At 45.9% G+C, this 21,717-nt stretch overlaps 1 protein-coding gene and 1 non-coding gene across 2 annotated transcripts; both read right to left on the bottom strand.

Annotated features, from left to right (window-relative positions):
• Positions 1-9,267: 9,267 nt before the first annotated feature.
• On the bottom strand, positions 9,268-9,457 carry LOC138358433 (U2 spliceosomal RNA). Its single transcript, XR_011225366.1, has one exon. It is a non-coding gene; the product is annotated as a U2 spliceosomal RNA (small nuclear RNA).
• A 2,806-nt stretch (positions 9,458-12,263) lies between these two features.
• On the bottom strand, positions 12,264-21,220 carry LOC138357991 (uncharacterized). Its single transcript, XM_069315361.1, has 4 exons — positions 21,048-21,220; positions 19,970-20,506; positions 17,738-18,663; positions 12,264-12,562 (listed from the first exon to the last, which is right to left on the bottom strand). Exons 1-4 carry the CDS (start codon positions 21,218-21,220, stop codon positions 12,264-12,266), a joined length of 1,935 nt encoding a protein of 644 aa, XP_069171462.1.
• Between the last annotated feature and the right edge of the window lie 497 nt (positions 21,221-21,717).

Genomic DNA, 21,717 nt, shown 5'->3' with positions numbered 1-21,717 from the left:
AACACCCTCGGGTGTCACGAACGCAGTTAGTTGTTTAGCACATTCAGTGAGTGGGATTTGATAATACCCCCTCGAGAGGTCGAATTTCGAGACGTACTCGGCGTTTCCCAGCTCGTCGATGCAGTCCTCGAGGAGGGGCAGCGGATATGCATCCACAATGGTCACCTTGTTGAGCTGCCGATAGTCGGTGCATAATCGCCAGGAGCCGTCTGGTTTGGGGACCAAAAGGCAGGGCGAGCACCAAGAGCCCTGGCTCGGCCGGATGAGGCCGTGCTGGAGCAAGAAGTCGACCTCCTTCCGTACGATGGCCTTCTTTTCTGGACTCATCCAATAGGGTTCAAGGCGAATGGGGGTGTAGTCCGTCAACTTGACATCATGGCAAATGGCATCAGTCTGGGTCGGGACCTCCCCCGAACAGACTGGAGAATTCATCAAGCAACGACTGCACCTCTTCACGCTGGGCCATATGCAAATGGGACAGTCCCTCCTCCGCAGCATTCACAGAACTAGAAATATTGAGAATGAGATTAGTTGGGTCACCAGAACAATCATCCCCTCCCTCACTGGAAATGGAAACATTGGTTAGTGCAATGGGCCTGAGGCCCTGGAACTTCTTCAGCCGATTTACATGTACGAGCATTACCTGATTACGCTTGTCAGAGTGCCTCACTTTGTACGTGAGGTCCCCAGTCTTTTCTGTCACGATGTAGGGGCCTTCGTACTTGTGGGACATAGTGTTCCCTAGTCGAGGCTTTAATACCAGGACAGGGTCGCCAGGCTGAATTACCCGTAACTTAGCCTTAGCATCGTTTCGGTCTTTCATCTTTTCTTGGGCCTTCCCAAGATACTTTAGTGCAGCCGCCTTGCAGTCCTTGAGTCTGGTGGTGTTGCGCAAAGAAAGCCGAACCTTCGGTTAACGTTACGTTCCCTAACAGATTCTCCTGTAACCTTTGCAAGGGTCCACTCACTTTATGGCCAAAGACTAACTCAAAAGGAGAACAACCCAGTGAACTTTGTAATCCCTCTCTAGCCGCAAACAAAACATACGGTAAATTCTCATCCCAGAAGGTGAGGGAACTCTCACGATGTCTGCAACATCTGCTTCAGAGTTAGATGGAAACGTTCAATTACCCCCTGACTCTGTGGATGGTATGGGCTGGAAACGTTATGAGTTATTCCATGGTCCTTACAAAATTGCTCAAAAATATCAGACTTAAAGTTAGTATCATTGTCAGTTTGCACGACCCGAGGCAGTCCAAAAGTGGAAAAAAATTGCAACATACGAGCAACAACAGTTTTTGCTCGGATGTTCCTTACAACAAAAGCCTCTGGGTAACGAGTAGTGATACACATCACCGTGATTAGGTAAATATTACCAGACTTAGTTCTAGGCAATGGTCCAGCACAGCCCATTACCACATGAGAAAATGGTTCCTCTGGCACAACAATAGGCCATAGAGGAGCTTTAGGTGGAGTCTGGTTTGGTTTCCCAACCAGTTGACAAACAATACACGCATTACAAAATTTTGCCACATCGCTTTTCAGCTTGGGCCAGAAAAAATACTTTAAAATTTTGTGATACGTAATATTAACACCTTGATGTCCCCCCATAGGATCATCATGAGCAGCTGCCAAAATTCTTTCTCTATAGCAGGTCGGCAACATAACCTGGTGGACTACCTCCCACTCATTTGACAAGGGAGCACTCTGTGGTCTCCATTTTCTCATCAAAATCCGATCATTGTAGTAGTACCCAGTTGCTGCGTCTACAATTTCCTCCATAGAGACGGCTGTCTCATGACAATCTGCAAGAGTGGGATCAGCTTTCTGTAACTCACTCAAGGAGGCATCTAGGCCTTGGTCAGATGCCATTGGCCGAGGCTCAACAGTTTTCTCCTCCACCTCCCCACTACTCTCGGTAGATGGCGGTGGCAGGCGCTCCACAATGTCCTCGGCCACGTCATCGAGTCAGGCCATGAATGTGTCCGCGAGGTCCACTTGGTTTTCACCACTCAGAAAGTTTCTCGTGTCCTCGGGATTTACCGCCTTGGCAAGCACAGGGCTGCCCTTACATTTAAGTTCCATAGACCTGGTCACTGCGCACGCAGGGTACACAACATTATCCTCTGCGGCGGGTGGATCCAGGCAAACCTTAGGGGTAGGCAACATAATAGGCAGTCTGGAGTCCCCTACCTTATCCCTGCTAAATCATTACCAACTATTACATCAACATTAGGGAAAGGTAGGTATGAAGTGACTCCGACTGTACAAACACCCTTGTGGAAATCCGATTCCAGGGTAACCTTATGGAGGGGTACTGCTCGAGTATCACTAGTGATACCCTCGACCAGTACCACCTCTCCAGTGTCGAGAGTGTTGGCACCTTGCAACACACTTTCTAAAATTTAAGTCTGGATGGCACCAGTGTCTCGGAAGATCACCACGTCCTTCCAAGAAGAACCCTCAGACAAAAGTAGTCTCCCTTTCGATAAGAATGGGGTAAGCAAGTCCAACCACTGTGGGTTGGAGGTCTTACTCCCTAACTCTTCCGAAGGTCTCAAGCCCTGTGTCACAACTAGAGCATTGGGTCTTTTTTCCGGGTACAGTTGCCAACAACGGCTAATAGTGTGGTTTGGACGTTTACAGTGACCACAAAAACGTCGGGGAGAAAAGACATTACTATCAGAATTACCCTTCGGTTCACCCTTAGGTACCGTGGGGCTAGACACTTTAACAGGGTTAGTTATGTCTGAAACAGAAGGTGCATTAGTTAAAGGGTTAGAATGAGCTGGTCTGGAATGGCTGTGGGTATACGTTTTGCTACTCTGTGGGGTATAATTATTTTTATTCGGGCCTTTTGCTCACCAATTGGTAGTTTTCTGCCAACTTGGCCAAATCCCCTATTTTAGAATTTACCTCTACCCTTCCTCTTATATACTGAGCTACAATGTCTGGCATACTATCTATAAACTGTTCTATTAACATACTATTCTTAAGTGCCTCGTATGTTTTAGCTTTAGCCGAGCGAATGCATTTATCAAACAATCTAATTTGATCATTAGCAAATTCAGTGAGTGGTTGGTTGTGGGTAGGCCTAAGGTTGCAATAAGCTTGGCAGTGAGCTTCAGGAGTAATTTCATATGCCAGCAAAATACGTTCCCTGACTTTATCATATTCAAAACACTCGTCGTCAGGCATGTTTATAAAAATATCTTGTGCTTTACCCCTAAGTCTTCCCTGTAGGATTTTCACCCACTCTTCCTTTGGCCAGTTCATGGACATGGCCAATCTCTGAAAATGGTTGAAAAACCTTTCAGGGTCCAACTCGGAAAATTCAGGCAAATTATGCTTTTTCTCATAATGCCTGGGGTTTGAATCCCCGGCAGGTGGAGGTCCAGTGGCATTCGATCTAATTCTAGCCTCCTCGGTTTTGAGTCTTTGCTCCTCTAATTTTATTCTTGCTAACTCTAGAGCTAACTCTCTGTCCCTATGAGCTGCACTTTCTGCTTGGCTAGGCTGGCATAAAGGTGTATCACTTTCCAATAGTTCTTGATCAATACAATGTTGTAATATTTCATTCACCAAAGTCCACTTTTTATCTGTGTCATTTAATTCTAGGTCAACTTCCTTGCCTAACAATACTAAATTAGACTTGGTAAGTTTCTTTATCTCTACCACTGAAGGCTCCCTTGCCAGTCTCTGCATTTCAGATGACATCACTAATAATTTTAGCTCCCAGCCAAAGGAAAAATTAAAAAATAAAAATTGGAAAAAAAACAAAAATTTGCACGGCCCCTAACACAAGGCCACACTAACCTTAATCGTGAAGGGATCCAGCTGGGTGTCCAGTCAGTGCAAGAATGTCCTTTGCTAGCTGAGCTGGACCCTAGGCTAGCATACAACCGTTCTGCGGAAACAAAAAATTTTAGTTTTGGCACTCAAGAATCTAATTTTTTACAATTATAAAGTTCCTCCCGGACTGGCCAACCACTTGTTATGAACCACAACCACAACCTCCCCATGGAAACTAGAAGTAGTGCTGACTACTTGGCTACACAACAAGGTCTGTCTAGGGAATGATCATGATCTCCTACACAGGAAAACGATACTCTTATAATTCATGTACTTATTTATTAACCCCTTAACAGCCCCCCATATACATTCACACCAATAACAATAATAATAATAACCTTACCACACTACCTTACGTTAAAAGCCTTGGTCCACATAAGCAGGATACAAGGTTTTACACTGTACACAAGCTAGGGTAAAGCTCTACTATTGAATATCTTGAAGTTAGAGTCAGCTTAGGGTAGGGGGACCACGTGGTTCCAATGGGACCCCCTTTAGAATAACTAGTAATATAAACTCTAAGAACACCTACTACACACAGAGTATGCTACTCTACACATAGAACATGAGTATGCCAGAGATTGAATAATGTACTCAGTATATACTTATCTTGAAGAAGACACAGAAATAAGGAAACGAAGAGGAAGGGTAGGAGGATCCTGTCCACACCACGCCAGCTCAGAAAAAGATGGAGTCTCAGTCTCCTTCCCCCCAGCTGGCTCGCTACCGGCAGATTGCTCAACTAATCGTACCGCAGCCCTATACCAAGTTTACTCAGGTTTACTTTACAAATGATTATAGTATTAGTAAACATAGTTAGGGCCTATGTTATTATTTAATAATCAACCCCCAGCTCAGTCTTTAAATGCTCTTTGAGAAACAGGAATAGTCTTACGTCTGGCAGGGAAGATACAAACAAAGACACATCGAGTTGCGTTTTGCTACTCTAACGTAGCTTATTTTGTTCAATTTTGACCTCTGGTTTCCACTGAAGAACCCAGGGCCTTAACAGCTATCTATGGTAACTAAAATACATATTTCCTAAATAAATACTTTAATTACAAATATTTGAAAATATATGATGTGTTTCCAAATTTTTAATGATACAGAACATATTGTGGATTATAATTAAGTTCTTAATAGTGATCGTCTCTGGCATCATAATTTACATACATATCTACTTCTGTTTTTCAATTTCTTTCTTTATTATGTACCCCATACCCATCCCGTGGGTGGTGGTGTAAAGGATTACAGAGCTACTTAATCGGTTCAGGAACTGAACCCTCTAGTTCGTTTATCTAAGCAAATAACAATCTTTTGACGCTAATTACAAAATTATTAATGTTATATATATGCATGTACACCTGCTCATACATACATGTACATATACTTACGTATACATATATACATACACATACATATTTAATCACCCACACAAATACACACATCAATAATCTTTTGTGTCACAATTGATTCAACAAGAGGCTCACAACAGTCACTATACAAGGCACTTTACATCTATGATGAGTCGCACAGTTACTAGTCTTGCTGCACACCCACCCAACTGGGGGGCAGCTTTACAGTCATGTGCATGCATTACCTACAGTAAGCAAATTTTGGATACTTTGCTAAGATTTCGGGCAGCACATCATTATGAATGAAGTACTTACACATTTCTTGGAAACCATTGATGTTGTTATCTCTAAATTCCGTGATTTTTTCACATTCCATTAAATAATGACGCAAAGTATGCGAATAGTTCTGTTGACAGAGTTTACATTTAGTCAAATCTACATCAGCAGATGTTACAAACTCCCAGAGGTACTTGTAGCCGAGCCTCAGCCTAGCAGTGGTAACATCTAGAAGTCTGCTAACCTTATTGGATGACCCATAGACGTGCGGTTCTTCCTGCATAATAAAATGATGATAGATGGAGTAACTGGTGTGAATTTTGCTTTGCCTCAAGTCTCCGAAATTTAGTTGGTGTTCCCGGAATATTACTGCCTTCAGGCTGCTCAAAGGCAGTTCAAGTTGGTAATTAATTCCCTCTTTACGATCAAAAGTCTTGGTCAACTCATCAGTTCTATCGTGCATTCGGAGACCAATATGGGAAGGAATCCATAGGAGACAGACTCTGACTCCATCATTGATTATTTCATTATATCTGTGTCTAGCTTCAGAGATAAGCACGTCAGAGTTATGCCTGTTGTGGATTAAAATGACTACATTTTTATGTTAATTTTTTGTGTAAATGATGATGATAAAGTTCAATAAATATAAGTAAGTAATTATCAAAGAAGGCACCAAGCCGGGAAGGATATGTAGCAACATCAAATAAAGGTATTATTGAAACTTTATAGGAGAACGTTACATCCTAAACATATCTTTATTCCTATACTTGAAATATTGTATACTTTCCTCTCTCCATCGTACTTCTGCATCTGCTGGCAAGTGGTGTGGTGCAATGTGCAGGTGGTGTTCATTACTAGGTTAGCTGGCAGGTGGTGTTCACTGCTAGATGAACTGCTGTTCACCTAGCAGTAATTAGGTACCTGGGAGGTAGTTAATTGTTATGGGGATGTATATCCAGAGGCACTGTACACAATGTTCACAATAGAACAATGTATAATAATTTTATGGTATACAACACATTGAGAAGGAATGAAGGTTAGATTCGAAAATTTAGTTTTTAATACACTACACATTTATTGAGTCTTTCCTTCACCTTCATTCAAGCACAAGGGTATTACAGTAAGTTTCTCCATTATTATTTTTATTACTATTATTAGTTTTTTTATTTGTTATTATTATTTGTATTATTGTTAACAAGAGGAGTGAGGCGGGGGGGTTAATGGTTCACATGTCCACATTCCAATTCCCCATCCCAGGGTTGGGGGTGAAAATATTTTGTTTTTGGCATATATTTTAGTATTTTCATTATAAGGTTTTCTTGATATAAAGCACCATAAGTAATCTCTCTTTTCAGCTTTAGTTTTTTGGTACCAAGCTTCCTTAGGAACCAGGTACTTATCTAAATTGGATGATATTATATAATTTCCTTCTCCGTGTAATGCTCTCCACTCCATCATCACTATGATGAAGTTGCACACTTAATGCCTGTATATATTTTGCTTGTATGTACTCGATAGCGTAAAATATGGGATGCATGTATATTAAGCTGAGTGAATGTCCACTTGGTTGTCAACAATATTTTCATTTCGTTGTTTAAGTGTTGGGTTGAGCTAAATTACTACACCATCTATAGATCATCCAACAAAATCAGCAGATTCCTAGATGTTACTACTGCCCGGCTTAGACTCGGCTATAAGTATCTCAGAGAATTTTCATTATCTGCTGATGTAGACCTGACCAAATGTAAACTGTCAAAAAATTATTCGCACTATTAAAAATTATTCGAAAAGATACGTAAATTCAGAGACAATTCTTTACCAAACGTTCAATAAATTTGTAAATGTTTTGTTCAAAATGGACTCGGTAAGAGATGCCGTAGTTTCGCATGATTACTAAATTGTCCTGGTTTCTAGGAACTGTGAGCATGGGTCTGAGGAAAAACTGTCCTTACTCTGAATACCGCAACGTCTGTGCTTATATGAATATATGTCACATAAACATATTTTATAGCACACATTTAATTTGTATCAAGTTCTTTATTGTTAACTTACATACTCAAAGAACCTTGCAACATCTACATTCGAGGAAGGATTCCAGAAGCAGTTAACAACTGCCATTTCTTGTTTCTGGAATTCTTCTTTATGCTGTAGGTAAAGTAGTTAATAGAACTACTGTCTCCTTCTCCTAGGGTTGGTGGTTCGAGACTACTTGTGCCCAGTGTGAATGTGGAAGTCAGTAGTTCGACCTTGGAGGTGGACCACGATATAGTCTTCGTCTCTCTTTCAGTCTCCGTGGTGTAGTTGTAAGACACTCTCCTGGCGTTCCGCGAGCGCTATGTCATGGGTTCGTACCCTGGCCGGGGAGGATTTACTGGGCGCAATTCCTTAACTGTAGCCTCTGTTTAACGCAACAGTAAAATGTGTACTTGGATGAAAAAACGATTCTTCGCGGCAGGGGATCGTATTCCAGGGACTTGCCCGAAACGCTACGCGTACTAGTGGCTGTTCAAGAATGTAACAACTCTTGTATATATCTCAAAAAAAAAAAAAAAAAAAAACACCTAACGAATAGACATGCACAAGCTGCCTGTCCTCAGTGTATATTTTGCACACACACACACACACACACACACACACACACACACACACACACACACACACACACACACACACACACACACACACACACACATATATATATATATGAGGCTAGTGGCCGGCTGGCAGGCAAGCGTGGAAGTGGCAAACGATCGTTGAGTTGCCGTGTGAGACCACACCAAAGCAACACCTCCTTCCATCTCACCTCGAATTTCGCCTTTATTGCGTATTGGTACATTGCAGCAATGGTAAATTAAATAGATAAACGTCTAATCTTGATGTGTGTGTGAATATAATTTCGCCGTCAAAGCCGACTAAGGAATTCCGAGTGTTAGATACACACTCTCCACCCTCCCTTCCTCCCTCCCTCACTCACTCACAAAGAAGAGTGAGTAATTCCGTAAAAAAAAGAAGAGCATGCCAACAATGGGTAACTATTATAGTTAGGTTCTCCATCATAGTAAACCCATTGATTTAGAGTTTATTTGCACAATGACCACGTCATATTAGATGCCATTTAAATACCAAATCCAGTTCTCCACTAAACGCTAACACTATTAAACCAATTTCTACCAGCCTTTTCATAACAAACCACTAAGCTACCTAAACCAGTTTCCACACTTATATAAATAGAGAAAAACTTCACCCTATATAACCTATCTCAGAAAACAAAAAAAAATCAATTAATATTGCACTAACCGGCAACCCCCCATTCATAAAATCAACTTCTTTTCTTCCCCATCGTATTTGCCAATCACATAATCTTTAATCTAAAGATATTAAATGATATTACTCACCTCACTCATCTTCTTTCTCCTTCCTTCCTTCCTTCCTTCCTTCCTTCCTTCCTTCCTTCCTTCCCCTTCCTTCCTTCCTTCCTTCCTTCCTTCCTTCCTTCCTTCCTTCCTTCCTTCCTTCCTTCCTTCCTTCCTTCCTTCCTTCCTTCCTTCCTTCCTTCCTTACCTTCCTCTAACTCATTGCAGTTGTTTGGCTTCGACCCATCAAACCCGGACTCGACTCACTGCTGCTGCTCGCTCCAAGGCTTTTTCCTCATACGATGCTGGCTGGTGTAGTAATTACTGCAAATCAAATTAACACGATTCATTAATGTACATACAAACCAATTAACATCATCGTCTCCTACTTGATTTTGACTAGTTGATAGGGTTGTTTTTGGTCTCCCCGAAGGGAGTGGACCGATCCTAGAGGTACTGTAATACCGGGCCGATCCGCGGCAAAGGTGGAGCAAGCTCCTAGCACTTCGCCATGTTGCAAAAATCAGTTTAATATCGAGGATCCCACATGGGGATCGTATCAGATATTAAGCTGATAAGAACAGATTTTATTTTTTATTGAAGAATGTTTTACAGAGTGTTTACAATAGCCTTGTGTCTTCACAAGGGTGCATGGGTACATATTGTGGAAATTGCTTAATGGTTTACATAAGTTTACATAGATTACACTATACATTTGAATACATGGGTTATTATGGGATCTTTATTTACATCGTGTCTTTTAGAATATGACAATTAGTTACATACTGTGTGCCATTAAAAAACTCAAAACAGATGTGATATATATATAAATTCCTGAAATGAGAAAAAGGTACAGACATGTAAACTAATATTGGCGGGCGCCTGTGATGTGCTCTATATACATCATTCGTGACCACCGGATGGTGTCGCTCACGCACAGCCTTCTGAACAGCCTCTGGTATTTTCTAGAGGCCAGCCTGTTCATTGGCTTGTCATTCTTTGGGTCGTATGACCCGAGCGATCCTACAATGAAGGCATATACTGTGGCCTGCCTGTAGGTCCGTCTCATTATCGCTGCTAGCTCGGCATACTTTTCTTCTTTTCCCAGTCTTGCTTCTGCAAAGGCGTCTGGTCCATTTTCGAAGGGGCAAGTGACGTCAATCAGCATCACCTCTCCGTTCTTCTCTAGAACAATGTCCGGTCTTAGCACATTGTTCGTTCCTGGGACTTGTTGATTAGTGGATATGACTTTCCAGTGTCTTCCTTCCGAGGCCTTCAGGATGCGATCGACCAACGCGTTGTGTCGCTGGATCATCGCATTTGATAGTCTCAGGCAATGGTTAATGACATGGGGTAGCGTCTCGTTCTGGTGGCGACATCTTCTACACCGTTGGTCCTCGTTGATGTTGAACCGGCGGGCCCCGTTTAGAGGTAGAAGATTTAGACGTGCCCTGTGAATGAAACGCCAGTCAGCAAAGGTGGTGAAAGCCCCATCTCTAATAAATGCGGACGAGGCTCGCTCTTTCCCAACTTGCTCCATTACTTTCCCCTGATCTGGCTTGCTTCTCAGGCTGTCGTTGCGAAGGCCTCTGTGATGGTTCCTTATGTTCCTTGCGACCAACCTTCTTTCCTTGTGAGACATGGTTCTCTCCCCACAGCAGACTTCCAACGTATCTCCGTTTGTGGACCACTTGGTTTTCATTCTTCCCGACGAGTTGCGGGCTCTTGACCAGAGCGTCTCATGTCCAGAGGGTCTCTGTTCCAAGTCGTCTTTTGAGAGATACTGGCACACGTTTTCTAGAGTGGCTTCCTGGCGAATTCTTCGTGACGTTACTCTCTTGCAGTCGTCTCTGGCATTATTCCTCGTCTCTAGATCCGGCGTGGTGAGCAGTTTGAATGCCGAGTCTATGATGAATATGTCAGAGTCTTCTGCGGCGAGGGGTATGCCGCACGAGCCTGCTGCACTCTTTCCATACAGGTATCCATTGGTTGCCCGCTGTGGCAGGTATAGGGTTTCTTTTATTAATGGTCGTAGTCGGTCATCCAGTTCCTGCCAATCTCCCTTTCTCAGTTGCCAAGTTCTCATGGCGAACACAGTTGTTGGGAAGACGAAGGACTTCAGGGCATCGATCCTCTGCCAGGGAGCCAATTTGCTTGTCATTATGGCTACGCCTAGTTGCTTAAACTCTTCGATTGCGTTCGCGTTCGGGAGGAGGTGGAAACCTACTGGTCTGCCTAGGAATTTGGTTTCCTCCCCATCTTGTCTGCTGCAAATTTGCAATTCCCCTATCGTAAATATGGAGTTTCGCATTCCCCTTGGTTGTCGCCCAGACATGTGCATTGACGAGCATTTCCTTGGTTGAGTTTGAGATGCAATTCTTCACAGGCTGCAGAGGTGATGTTAATGAGGTTCTGTAGGCCTTCCGCTGTCCTGGAGAGCAGGGTTATATCATCTGCGTAGGCAAGGCAGGGATGCTTGAGATCTGGGTCTGCTTGTAGTCCGGCGTTGATGATCGTCCTCAGTATTGGTTCAATGGCGATGTTGAATAATAGGCAACTGATTGGGCATCCCTGCCTGACCCCACAGTCAGCCGGGATATCATTCGTTTCACCGCTCGCAGTTTGGATTTTGGTGGAATTTCCTCTTGTGATGCCCTGGATCACCGTACAAAGTCTGCTCCCATGCCCATCCGTGTGAGGGAGGCGTCTATGAGCTCTAAGGGTACGGAACCAAAGGCGTTTGTGAGGTCAAGTGACGCCATGCAAATATCTTTATTGCTGTCACGTGCCTCGTCAAGGTAGTGCTGGATAATGTAATTGTGCTCAAGGACCCGTCTGAGGCCATAAATCCTTTTTGCGCAGAGCAGAGGGCTTGATTTTGTTCAATCCATTTTCTTAGTCGTGCAGCCAGGACTCCTGTATACAACTTGTAAATTGTTCTACACAGGGCAATAGGCCGCCAGTTGTTGAAATCTTGTGGGTCACCATCCTTGGGTATGAGGATGGTCCGTGACGTCTTCAATCCTGGGGGATCTCTTCTGTTGCAGGCAGATGTTGAAGATCGCTGCGATCACCTTACAGTCAGGGTCAGCCTGCTTCCAGTCTGTAGGTGATTCTGTCGTTCCCTGGGCACTGTTTTCTGCTCTCATAAGCCTGACCTCCACTTCCCCTTCTCTGATTGGTCCAGGTTAATTTCGGCGCGATCTTCCTGCGCTTCAGGGATGGATTGGAGTGTTACTGGGTCTCCTATTGGTGGTTGAGCGGCCAACACCTCCGAAAAGTGCCTCTCTATGATCTCACAGGGGATATCAAACGGCTACTTTCCCCTGATGTGATCAGCCTTACTGCCCTTCGTCGGTTTCTTCTGTAAAGGCGTTGGATCGCCTTGCAGTCGTTGACATCGATGGCTGAGGGGGCTGGTCTATTGTCATCTATCCGGATGTTGCAGTGGGCTTGAACCGCCTCTGTAATTTCTTTCAGGAGGCTTGAGAACTCGTCCCAGTCCGGGGAGCGTAGCAATTCCAGCAGTGGAGCGTAAAGGTTCTAGTGCCCAATCTTGGGCTGCCTCATCTGGTTGTTGTTCTGGCTGGTCAGCTTCGTCTTGTTCTTGTTCCAGCTGTACTGCCTCATCACCGTTGTCGTGTATTTGTGATTCATCACACCCTTGGTCATCATTGTTATCCTCGCCGCTAGCCTCTGGGGAGGCCCGGTCTTCGTCCTCAGGCCCTGGGGGATCGGGATGGGTAGGAGAGGGATGTTGGGGAAAAGGAACCTGTATCACAATGGGTGATGGGGGGGGGGGGGTCCGTGAGGCTGTGGGCGTTGGAGAAGGGGTAGGATTGCTGGGGATGATGGGTGGGGGATGGTACTGGGGAGAAAGGAATAGGTGAGGCAGGTGGTTGTGCAGGTTCAGGGATGGGGTTAATGGGGTGGGGGGTAGGGTATCAGGGCGCTGAGGTGCTGGTTCAGGTGCTGGGTTGGGGTGGCGACCTTTTGTCTTGATCCTGTTGAATGTCGTTCTCTGTGTGTCTCTGCTCGCCTGTGCTGACGTGGCGTTACGATGGGGGTCCCTCTACCCCCTGTTGTCCGGGCTCAGTCTGTGGACTAGAGTTCTCTGTGCGGGTGGTTACCCGGAGATTACCCTGGCTTGTGAAATGCTCTCTGTCCCTGTGTTTGCGATTTATGGGGTCGAGTTGGTAACGGCCCGTAGGGCGATTGTGAAGTTCATGGAGGAGGTGGCGTATAGCGATTTTCTCGGCAATACGAGGGGCGGACACTACCCTGCGGATGGTGCGGGCACTGTCACCCTCTCAGATAGAAGTGGTGCACTTACTTACAACAGTGTGCATGGGCTCCCTTGGAGTTTCCAGAGGCTCTGCTACGGGTATTTCGGCCGGTTTGGCGCGGTAGTTAGTGTGAGGGTGAACGTGGTGTCTTCTAGTCCTCTTAAGGGTGTGAGGTTTAACATTCGTACCCTGGGCATGAGACTCGGGCGGATATTCCGTCCTCTGTGCGCCTTATGGGGTACAACGTTGGGTGTTTTACGCCCGCCAGCCGCGGACGTGTTATCGTTGTGGTCTTTTGGGCCATCAGGCTGCTGACTGTTCTGCGCCTGCTGTTGCACCGGTGACTCTCTTCAGTGAGGAGGATTTTCGCCCCTTCCTGTGGGGGATGATTCGGTGGGTGTGGACGTCTCTTCGGCTGAGGAGGTGCCCTCTGTATCAGCTGTTGCTCCGCCTGTTGCGCCCCCTGTTGTTGCCGCATCTCTCCGGAGGTTGTGTCCTCGCCTAGTGCTCCGCCTGCTCGGCTGGTGTCCCTGAGCCTCTTCGACTGCAGTTTGCTCGGGCTCCTTCTTCCAGTTCTTCCTCTGCTGTGTCTGTCCCGGTCCCTGCACCCTCGCCGTCTGTTCCGGCTGTGCTGGGAGCTGGGGTGGATCCAGCGTTCCCTTCTGTGCCTGGCCTGGTGCCCCGTGTGGTTGAGGAGGCTGCCGTACTGCGGCGTGCGTCGGTTCGCCCGGCTAGTGCTGCGCGGGTCGCTGAGTCTGCCTCCGGGTCTGATGATGAGCGGCTCGAGCCTAAGCGTTCCCGGCGTTCTTCTGCGTGGGCTGAAGTTGGCGACTTCGACGAGTGTGGTCCTTTCGTTGACGGTGGGGTGGCTCCGGATGTGGTGCACACTACGGTGGTGGCGGAGGTACACTTGCCTGAGGATGCCGGTGCCGGCGTTTCGGCCTCCCCTCCTGGTCTGGTGTCCGAGGGTCCTGCTTCAGGTGCATCGCCTGCGTGGCTCCGGTTCTTCGTGGGTGGTGGTTCCCCCTGTTGTGGTTGGTGGTGAGCGGGGTGGCCTGGTGATGGTGTTGAGAAAGGATGCTCGCTCTGAGAGTACTGTGGCCCCTTCCTCGGCAGCGGTCTTGCCGCCTCTTCCGTCTCCAGCAGTCTCTTCTGTGTCTCCTGCGGTATCCATGGAGGTGCTACAGTCTCGTCGTCCGGCCCCTGCTCCTATGTGTGCGCCGGCGTGGCAGTCTCGGCGGCCCTCGTCCGCTTCTCCAGTGTCGTCTGCTTCGAGGGCCGCCTCTCCAGTGTCGTCTGCTTCCTCGATGGGCGTGGATGGCGCTCCCCGGCCTCGTTATGCGACTTGCGTCAGTGACCTCGGGCGTTGGCCGATGCCACCCGATATCGATGTTCCTGAGTTTATGATACCCCCTCGGGAGAGGGGGATCAAAAACCCTACTGACCTTGAAGATTTGATCTGGGAGGCATACAAGGTGACGTATCCTTCCGCTGTTTTCCCGGAGTACATTTCTCACACTGTTCCTCGCAAATGATTTCTGTGTATTCTGTGTTTCCTGTTGTGTGCGGTGAGGATGGGGTGTGTGTGTGTGTGAGTGGGTGGGGTGGGTTTTGTTTCCCGGTTCCTGCGTGCTCCGGTGTATGTTGTAGGTTTTCCATGTATGGCTGGTGGGTGGGTGTGCGGTTCCTGTGTATTTGTGTGTTCGGTTGTGGATGTCGTTTGCGCTTGTGTATGTCATATTGTGTGCCCTTCAGGCTCTTGGCGAGTGCTCTTTGTTCGGTTGTGCCATTTTGTTTTGCCTTCCGTTTGTTATGGCGTGCTTTACCTGTTGTACGTGTTTGTTCTTTATGTTTTGTTTGGTATGTATTGTGATTGTACTGTTATGTTCCCTGTTGTGCCTTTGATGTATGTTTTGTTTTATGATGGTTTTGTTTTGTGATGTTACTGTGCTTGCTTGTTTGCCATTGTATTCTACTTTGTGCCTTGTTGTATGCTGTATTTTTCTATGCCTTTATCATGTTTGTGGTTTATTGTGAAATGCTGTCGGCCCTTCTGGCCAGTGGTCTATTGTTTTCTTTTGTTCTGTTCTGTATTCTGTGTTGTTTTTATTGTATTTAAGTTGCATGCTTTGCATGTAAAAAAAAAAAAATCTCGCTTGGTTCAGGAGCCCGTTGATCTCCTGGCTCATTGTTTGGGCGTCCTGACTGTCGTCAGACTCATTGTGGACTCTCCTGAATGTGTAATTCAAATAGATTGGAATGGGTCAATTAGATTGGAATGGGTCAAATAGATTGGAAAGTCTTGGGTATGGGGTGTGGGCCGGTCTTTGAGCGAGACATGAACCCAGCGACAGGTGACGTAAAAGGGGATTTCGATGTGGATTTAATATATAACTTATTTAAGAATATTCTAAACAAAGCACAGGAACGTAGTATACCATACAAATTGAATAGATCGAATACTAATGACCCAAAGTGGATAACAAATAATTTAAAGAACCTTATAGGTAAAAAGAGAGTTTGGTACAAAAGGATTAAGAATAGGGAAGTCAGGTTAAAACAGGAATTCATACAACTGGTTAGAAATGTTAAAAAAGAGATTAGGAAAGCAAAAAGAAACTATGAAGTTCGCATAGCAGAGGAAGCAAAGTCAAAACCTAAAGGGTTTTTTCATTTATATCAAACTAAGACTAGGGAAAGGATAGGTCCATTAAAATCTGAGACAGGTCAAATAACGGATAATGACAAGGAGATGAGTAGTATTTTTAACAAATATTTTATATCTGTATTTACTAAAGAAGAACTTAACAATATGCCTTCAGCCGAACAAGTCTATGTGGGTGGGGATGAGGACAGGTAGACTAGTTTAGCAGTTACCAGGGAGGATGTAATTAAACAATTAGAAAAACTAAAACCAAACAAATCCCCAGGGCCTGATGAAGTGTTTGCCAGGGTGCTTAAAGAATGCAAAGAGGAGCTTTCAGAGCCACTGTCTACCTTATTTAATAAATCAATAGAGTCAGGCAGAGTGCCAGAGTCATGGAAGGTAGCTAATGTGGTACCAATTTTTAAGAAAGGAGATAGATCACTTGCGTCAAACTATCGGCCAATTAGCCTAACGTCTATTGTGGGAAAGTTACTTGAATCAATAATTGCAAATACAATTCGTCTCCATCTTGAAAAACATAAATTAATAAATGAGTCGCAACATGGTTTTACAAATGGCCGTTCATGTTTAACAAATTTGCTAACTTTTTATTCCAGCATAGTTGAGGCAGTTGATAGTGATAAGGATTGTGATGTTGTGTACCTTGACTTTAGCAAAGCTTTTGATACAGTGCCACATGAAAAACTAATTAAAAAAATAGAAGCTCATGGTATTGGGGGTGCTATATTAACTTGGATTAGGTCATGGCTATTCCAAAGGAAACAGAGAGTTAGTATAAATGGGGTTAAGTCAGAGTGGGATAATGTTGTTAGTGGAGTACCTCAGGGCTCTGTCCTGGGACCTCTGTTGTTTATAATATATATAAATGATTTAGATTCAGGTTTGAGTAGCAACATCTGCAAATTTGCCGATGATACGAAAATCGGTAGGGAAATGTATTCGGAGGAGGACTCACTATCACTTCAAGTTGATCTAGATAGGGTTTTGAAATGGTCAAATGATTGGCAAATGCAGTTTAATGCTGATAAATGTAAAGTTCTGAGGCTAGGTAATGATGATAGAGTTACAAGATACGAGCTAGATGGTGTTGAGATTGCGAAGTCGTATTGCGAAAGGGATCTGGGAGTTATGATTAGTAAGAATTTTAAACAAAAGGATCAATGCATGAATGTTCGTAATAAGGCGAATAGGACACTGGGATTTATTAATCGAAGCGTTAGTAACAAGACACCTGGTGTGGTTCTTAAGTTACATCTTGCTCTGGTTAGGCCCCATTTAGATTATGCAGTTCAGTTTTGGTCGCTGTATTATAGAATGGATATAAATTCACTTGAACGTGTCCAACGTAGGATGACTAAGTTAATTCCCCAAATTCGAAATCTTTCATATGAAGAAAGATTAACAAAGCTTAAGTTGCATTCACTGGAAAGGCGAAGAGTTAGGGGTGACATGATAGAGGCTTACAAGTGGATGAATGGACATAACAGGGGGGATATTAATAGGGTATTAAAAATATCAACACAAGACAGAACACGAAACAAGGGGTATAAATTGGATAAGTTTAGATTTAGGAAAGTATTGGTTAAATACTGGTTCAGTAACAGGGTTGTTAATTTGTGGAACCAATTGCTGTGTAACGTGGTGTCCCTCGATTGTTTCAAGCGCGGGTTGGACAAGTATATGAGTGGGATTGGGTTTTTATAGAATAGGAGCTGCCTCGTATGGGCCAATAGGCCTTCTGCAGCTACCTTTGTTCTTATGTTCTTATGTATCGCCTGTTCCGGGGCCTTTGGGAGAGAGGGCTATCCCAGAAGTCACGGTCGTCGCTGGCGCCGACCCCCGAAACAGGCCCCTGAACTGTGGCTGTCTGGGGGTCGGCCCTGGTAGTCGATGTCTTGGCATTGCCAGAGCTGGCCCTCAGGGGTGCATTGCAGGCACCAGCCTTACAGGGCTTGCTGGTGGAGTCGGTTCCTGGGCGAGTGTCGCTGGCGCCGACCCCCGAGCCAGTCTCCGGAACTGTGGCTGTCTGGGGGTCGTCGCTGGGGTCGGCCCTGGTGGTGGATGTCTTGGCACTGCCAGGACCTGCCCTCAGGGGTGTATTGCAGGCACTAGCCCTCAAGTGCTTGTTGGTAGTGCCAGTCCTAAGGCTAGTGTCGCTGGAGCCGACCCCGGGGCTTGCGTCGCTGGTGCCGACCCCCAGATCCGCAGGCGTCGAGCTGGACCTCAGGTGGAGAGCGCTTGCTAATCTGGGCTTACTGGTCAGGTCGCTGGAGCCGATCCCAGGAGCTGATGTGATTAAGTCGCTGAATCCGACCCCAGATGTAAAACTGTAGAACGGCGTCCTGGATGGAGTCGTCCATGATGTCCATATGCCAGGGTCGTCCTCGGGGCTGGCATCGTTGGTGATGGTTGTCACATCAGGGACCAGTTCCACATTGCTGGCCCCCGGGTTCGTCCTGCCAAAGGTGGTCCCAACAGGGGTCCCTCTCGAGGCCGCCTCGCCAAGGGCGACCTCGGGGCGTCCGGTAGCGTCATGGGCCGGCCTCGTAGCGCCGGCCTCTTTCCCGTCGTCTCTCGAGTCGACCCCACCCGGAGCCAGCCTCCCAAGACTGACCCCAGGGTGGGGGAGTGTGGTCCTCCTCGAGGCCGCCTCGCCAAGGGCGACCTCGGTACAGTCGTCGTCGTCTGGTGTGTCCTGGGCCTGCTTCACTGCGTTGACTCCCTCGTCCTCGTCGACCCCACCCGGAGCCAGCCTCCCAAGACTGACCCCAGGGTGGGGGAGTATGGTCCTCCTCGAGGCCGCCTCGCCAAGGGCGACCCCGGTGTTGCTAGTAGAGTCACGGGGTAGCCTCACCTCGCGCGTTGACCCCACCCTGAGCCAGCCGCACAGGACTGACCCCAGGGCGGGGGAGTATGGTCCTCCTCGATGTAACACGGGTTGGGTTTCTCTCTACTTATCTTTCCTTCTTTGCCCTCTACCCGTATTCTTACTTTTTATTCTCTACCAAGGGACTCTAAAACTTTTACCAAAGCCAACTCCACGCCACGTGGTCATAAGACGATTGACCGACTTAGGATTCTACAACCCGTATGACGTGACCTAGGCTATGAGCAAAACCCTAGAGTCGCCTCCGCCGCCACCACCAGACCAGTAACACAGAGCAATGATCGAGGTCTGGATCGATCACGCTAATTAATCAACCTTGGGGCTTGATCCCCACTATAACCGATGACCTTGAGAGTTCTTAAGTGTGGAATTAATTAGACAGGAATGATGAATTCCGATTCGATGTTAGAATCGGCGCCCAATACAACTCTGCCTCGTGTGGACCACGTGACCAGGACAAGTTCACATAACACATGGAAATAATAAAATGCAAATTATTAACTAATTAATTTATTAAAAGAAACTAAGACAAAATCTAAATATGTTCACTCCCTGTCACTTTAACACTCCCTACTTGACCTGAATGCAATGAGTTGACTAGTCTTATACATAACAATAGCAACTATACCTCTATGTTTTACCAGCTAAAGATGTTGGGCTGGTCTTGGGGAGAGGTAAGATGGTTGGCCTCTCCCAGTTGCTCTTGTCTCCACACTGATCTCTTCCTTGTCTGGTCTACCCCAGACTAGAGCATTGTATCCTTCCGCCTAGTCAAAGTTCTACCAAGTTACTAGCAAGGTTTAAGTTATAACAATTAACCTCTGTTGTACTTAATTGATCCAGACTGGTTGAATTATTTTACTGAAATTAAATTACACAAACATCTAACGGCAGAGCTGTTCCCGATCCCCAAAATGGTTAATTGAACTTTGAGAAATAGTAGACATGTCAACCCTGATGACCTATGACCGCCGGTCACTCCGCCTTACAAGTTAGATCTGATTCGTGACATCACTGATGGTGACTTAAACTCAATAATTAGAATACTCTTGATATTGTACCCAGTACTATTATACAATACAATTTTAATACAAAATGAGTAAAGGCTAATTTCTCTAAATTACTGAATACTATAGGATGATTCATTATACGCAGCTATGAACAAAGCGTCGGTTATTTTCACCGCGAATTCCCTGGGGTCAGGTCCCCAGGTCACCACGCGGGCTCAGGTTCCCGTTCTCTTTTGTCGATAAACCACTCTGGATAATTCTTACAACAGCCTAGTTTGTTACATCGAGGCCGCCTCGCCAAGGGCGACCTCGGTGTTGTCTGTAGAATGGGTCAGTCTCACAGCGCTGACCCCCGCATCTCTGCCTCTAGCGTCGACCCCACTCCGACCCAGCCTCCCATGACTGACCCCAGAGTGGGGGAGTATGGTCCTCCTTGAGGCCGCCTCGCCAAGGGCGACCTCGTGGCCAGCGGTCGTCGTCATCCATGCGGCCGATTCGTCCAGGTCGATCACCAGACAGTCATCGTCACTGGAGTCGTCATCTTCCACTTTCACATCGCTGGGGTCAGGGCAGGCAGTCGTCCTCGAGTCGTGGTCCATCTTGAATACTGAGGCCGACTCACCAAGGTCGACCTCGGGTCCCGCCGTCGTCCCTGGAGCATCATTCAGGCGGCCGGTGTGGTGTGGGTAATGTGGGTTTTGCCTATGGGCAGCGACCTGGGTTGCTGCCTGCAGGGTTTGATCCTCCTCCACCCACGGGACCGTCAGCCTCGAGGGCCGTCGTGGATCCATCACAAGGGACAGAAGCACGAGGCCGTGGCTGGGACAGAGACAGACATTGATTGTGTTGCCCCATTAAACTCCGTAAAAACGGGCGTGCGGACGACAACACAATCAATGTGAACATAGGCTATGTTCGTCCTCCAGCACCTGGCTCAAGGCACATTGATCTTAGCCAAAGGGCCGAGAAGCGATAGGAGGCATGGTTGCATGGTTTCGTTCATGAATAGTGAATATGTAACTGGCAGCGAAGTAGTAAACAGACTCGTGTGGCGTTTCACGAATTCGCTCCTGGCCAGGGAGTATAGCGCTCAACTCTAATACAAAAGCCTCCGTTTGTCATGTGTCTTAAGGTAGCTACAGCTTTTGAAAAGGACAATAACGAATTAGAAGTGCAAGGGGCCTGTTATCGCCAACGCTCCTCAAATAATATAAATAGGAGACGTTTTCTCTCTGATACCATAACAGAAAACGAACAGCACTATTACGCGCCAACTATTACATTTTTGTATATATATCACGACTCTCTTTTTTTTTTTTTTTCACATCTAACACTTTGGTTGATATATTGTTTCACAAACCTGAGGCGAGGCGGGGCTGGGTGGAGTGAGGCGAGGCGAGGCGGGGCTGGGTGGAGCGAGGCGAGACGAGACGAGACGCCATGCCATGTGCCATGCCATTCAATGCCATGCCATGCAATGCGATGCGATGCAATGCCATGCGATACGATGCCATGCGAGGCGAGGCGATGCATCATCTAACATAACGTCATTCCCTGGAAAACGACTCTATTGTTGAATGAACACAAAGTTAAGATATAATAAGATGTAAGTAATTCGAGAAGTCTGAGTACTGTAGGTACTATAGCAAATTCATTGCTTAATATATGTGAATGTGTGCGGAATCCATCCATTGCTTTTATCAAGTATAGAAATACTCACTCATTGTTGGTGTTTAGGGAGGTAAATGAAGTATTGCAAAGCTAATTATGAAACTAACTTTCACAATGACATTTGGTGGTTGGTCGCTTTGCAAATTATAGTACATTCTATATCAATTTTATTCGTTATTTTACGTGAATGAATGAATGTGTGCCTGCATACATTGCCTAAATAAAGTATGTAAATATACGTCAGTGGTGTTTAGAGAGGTGAATGAATCATTTGAAATCTAATTAGGAAACTAGCATTGAAAACAATAAACAAAGAGTTTTGCTGTTATTACGCTCTATACACAGGTTATAATAAGTAT

Source organism: Procambarus clarkii, chromosome 7 (assembly GCF_040958095.1).
Source record: "Procambarus clarkii isolate CNS0578487 chromosome 7, FALCON_Pclarkii_2.0, whole genome shotgun sequence".
In the NCBI taxonomy this organism is placed as follows: Eukaryota; Metazoa; Arthropoda; class Malacostraca; order Decapoda; family Cambaridae; genus Procambarus; species Procambarus clarkii.
Note: the sequence above shows the minus strand (reverse complement) of the source record. Positions and strands in the feature narration are given on the sequence as shown.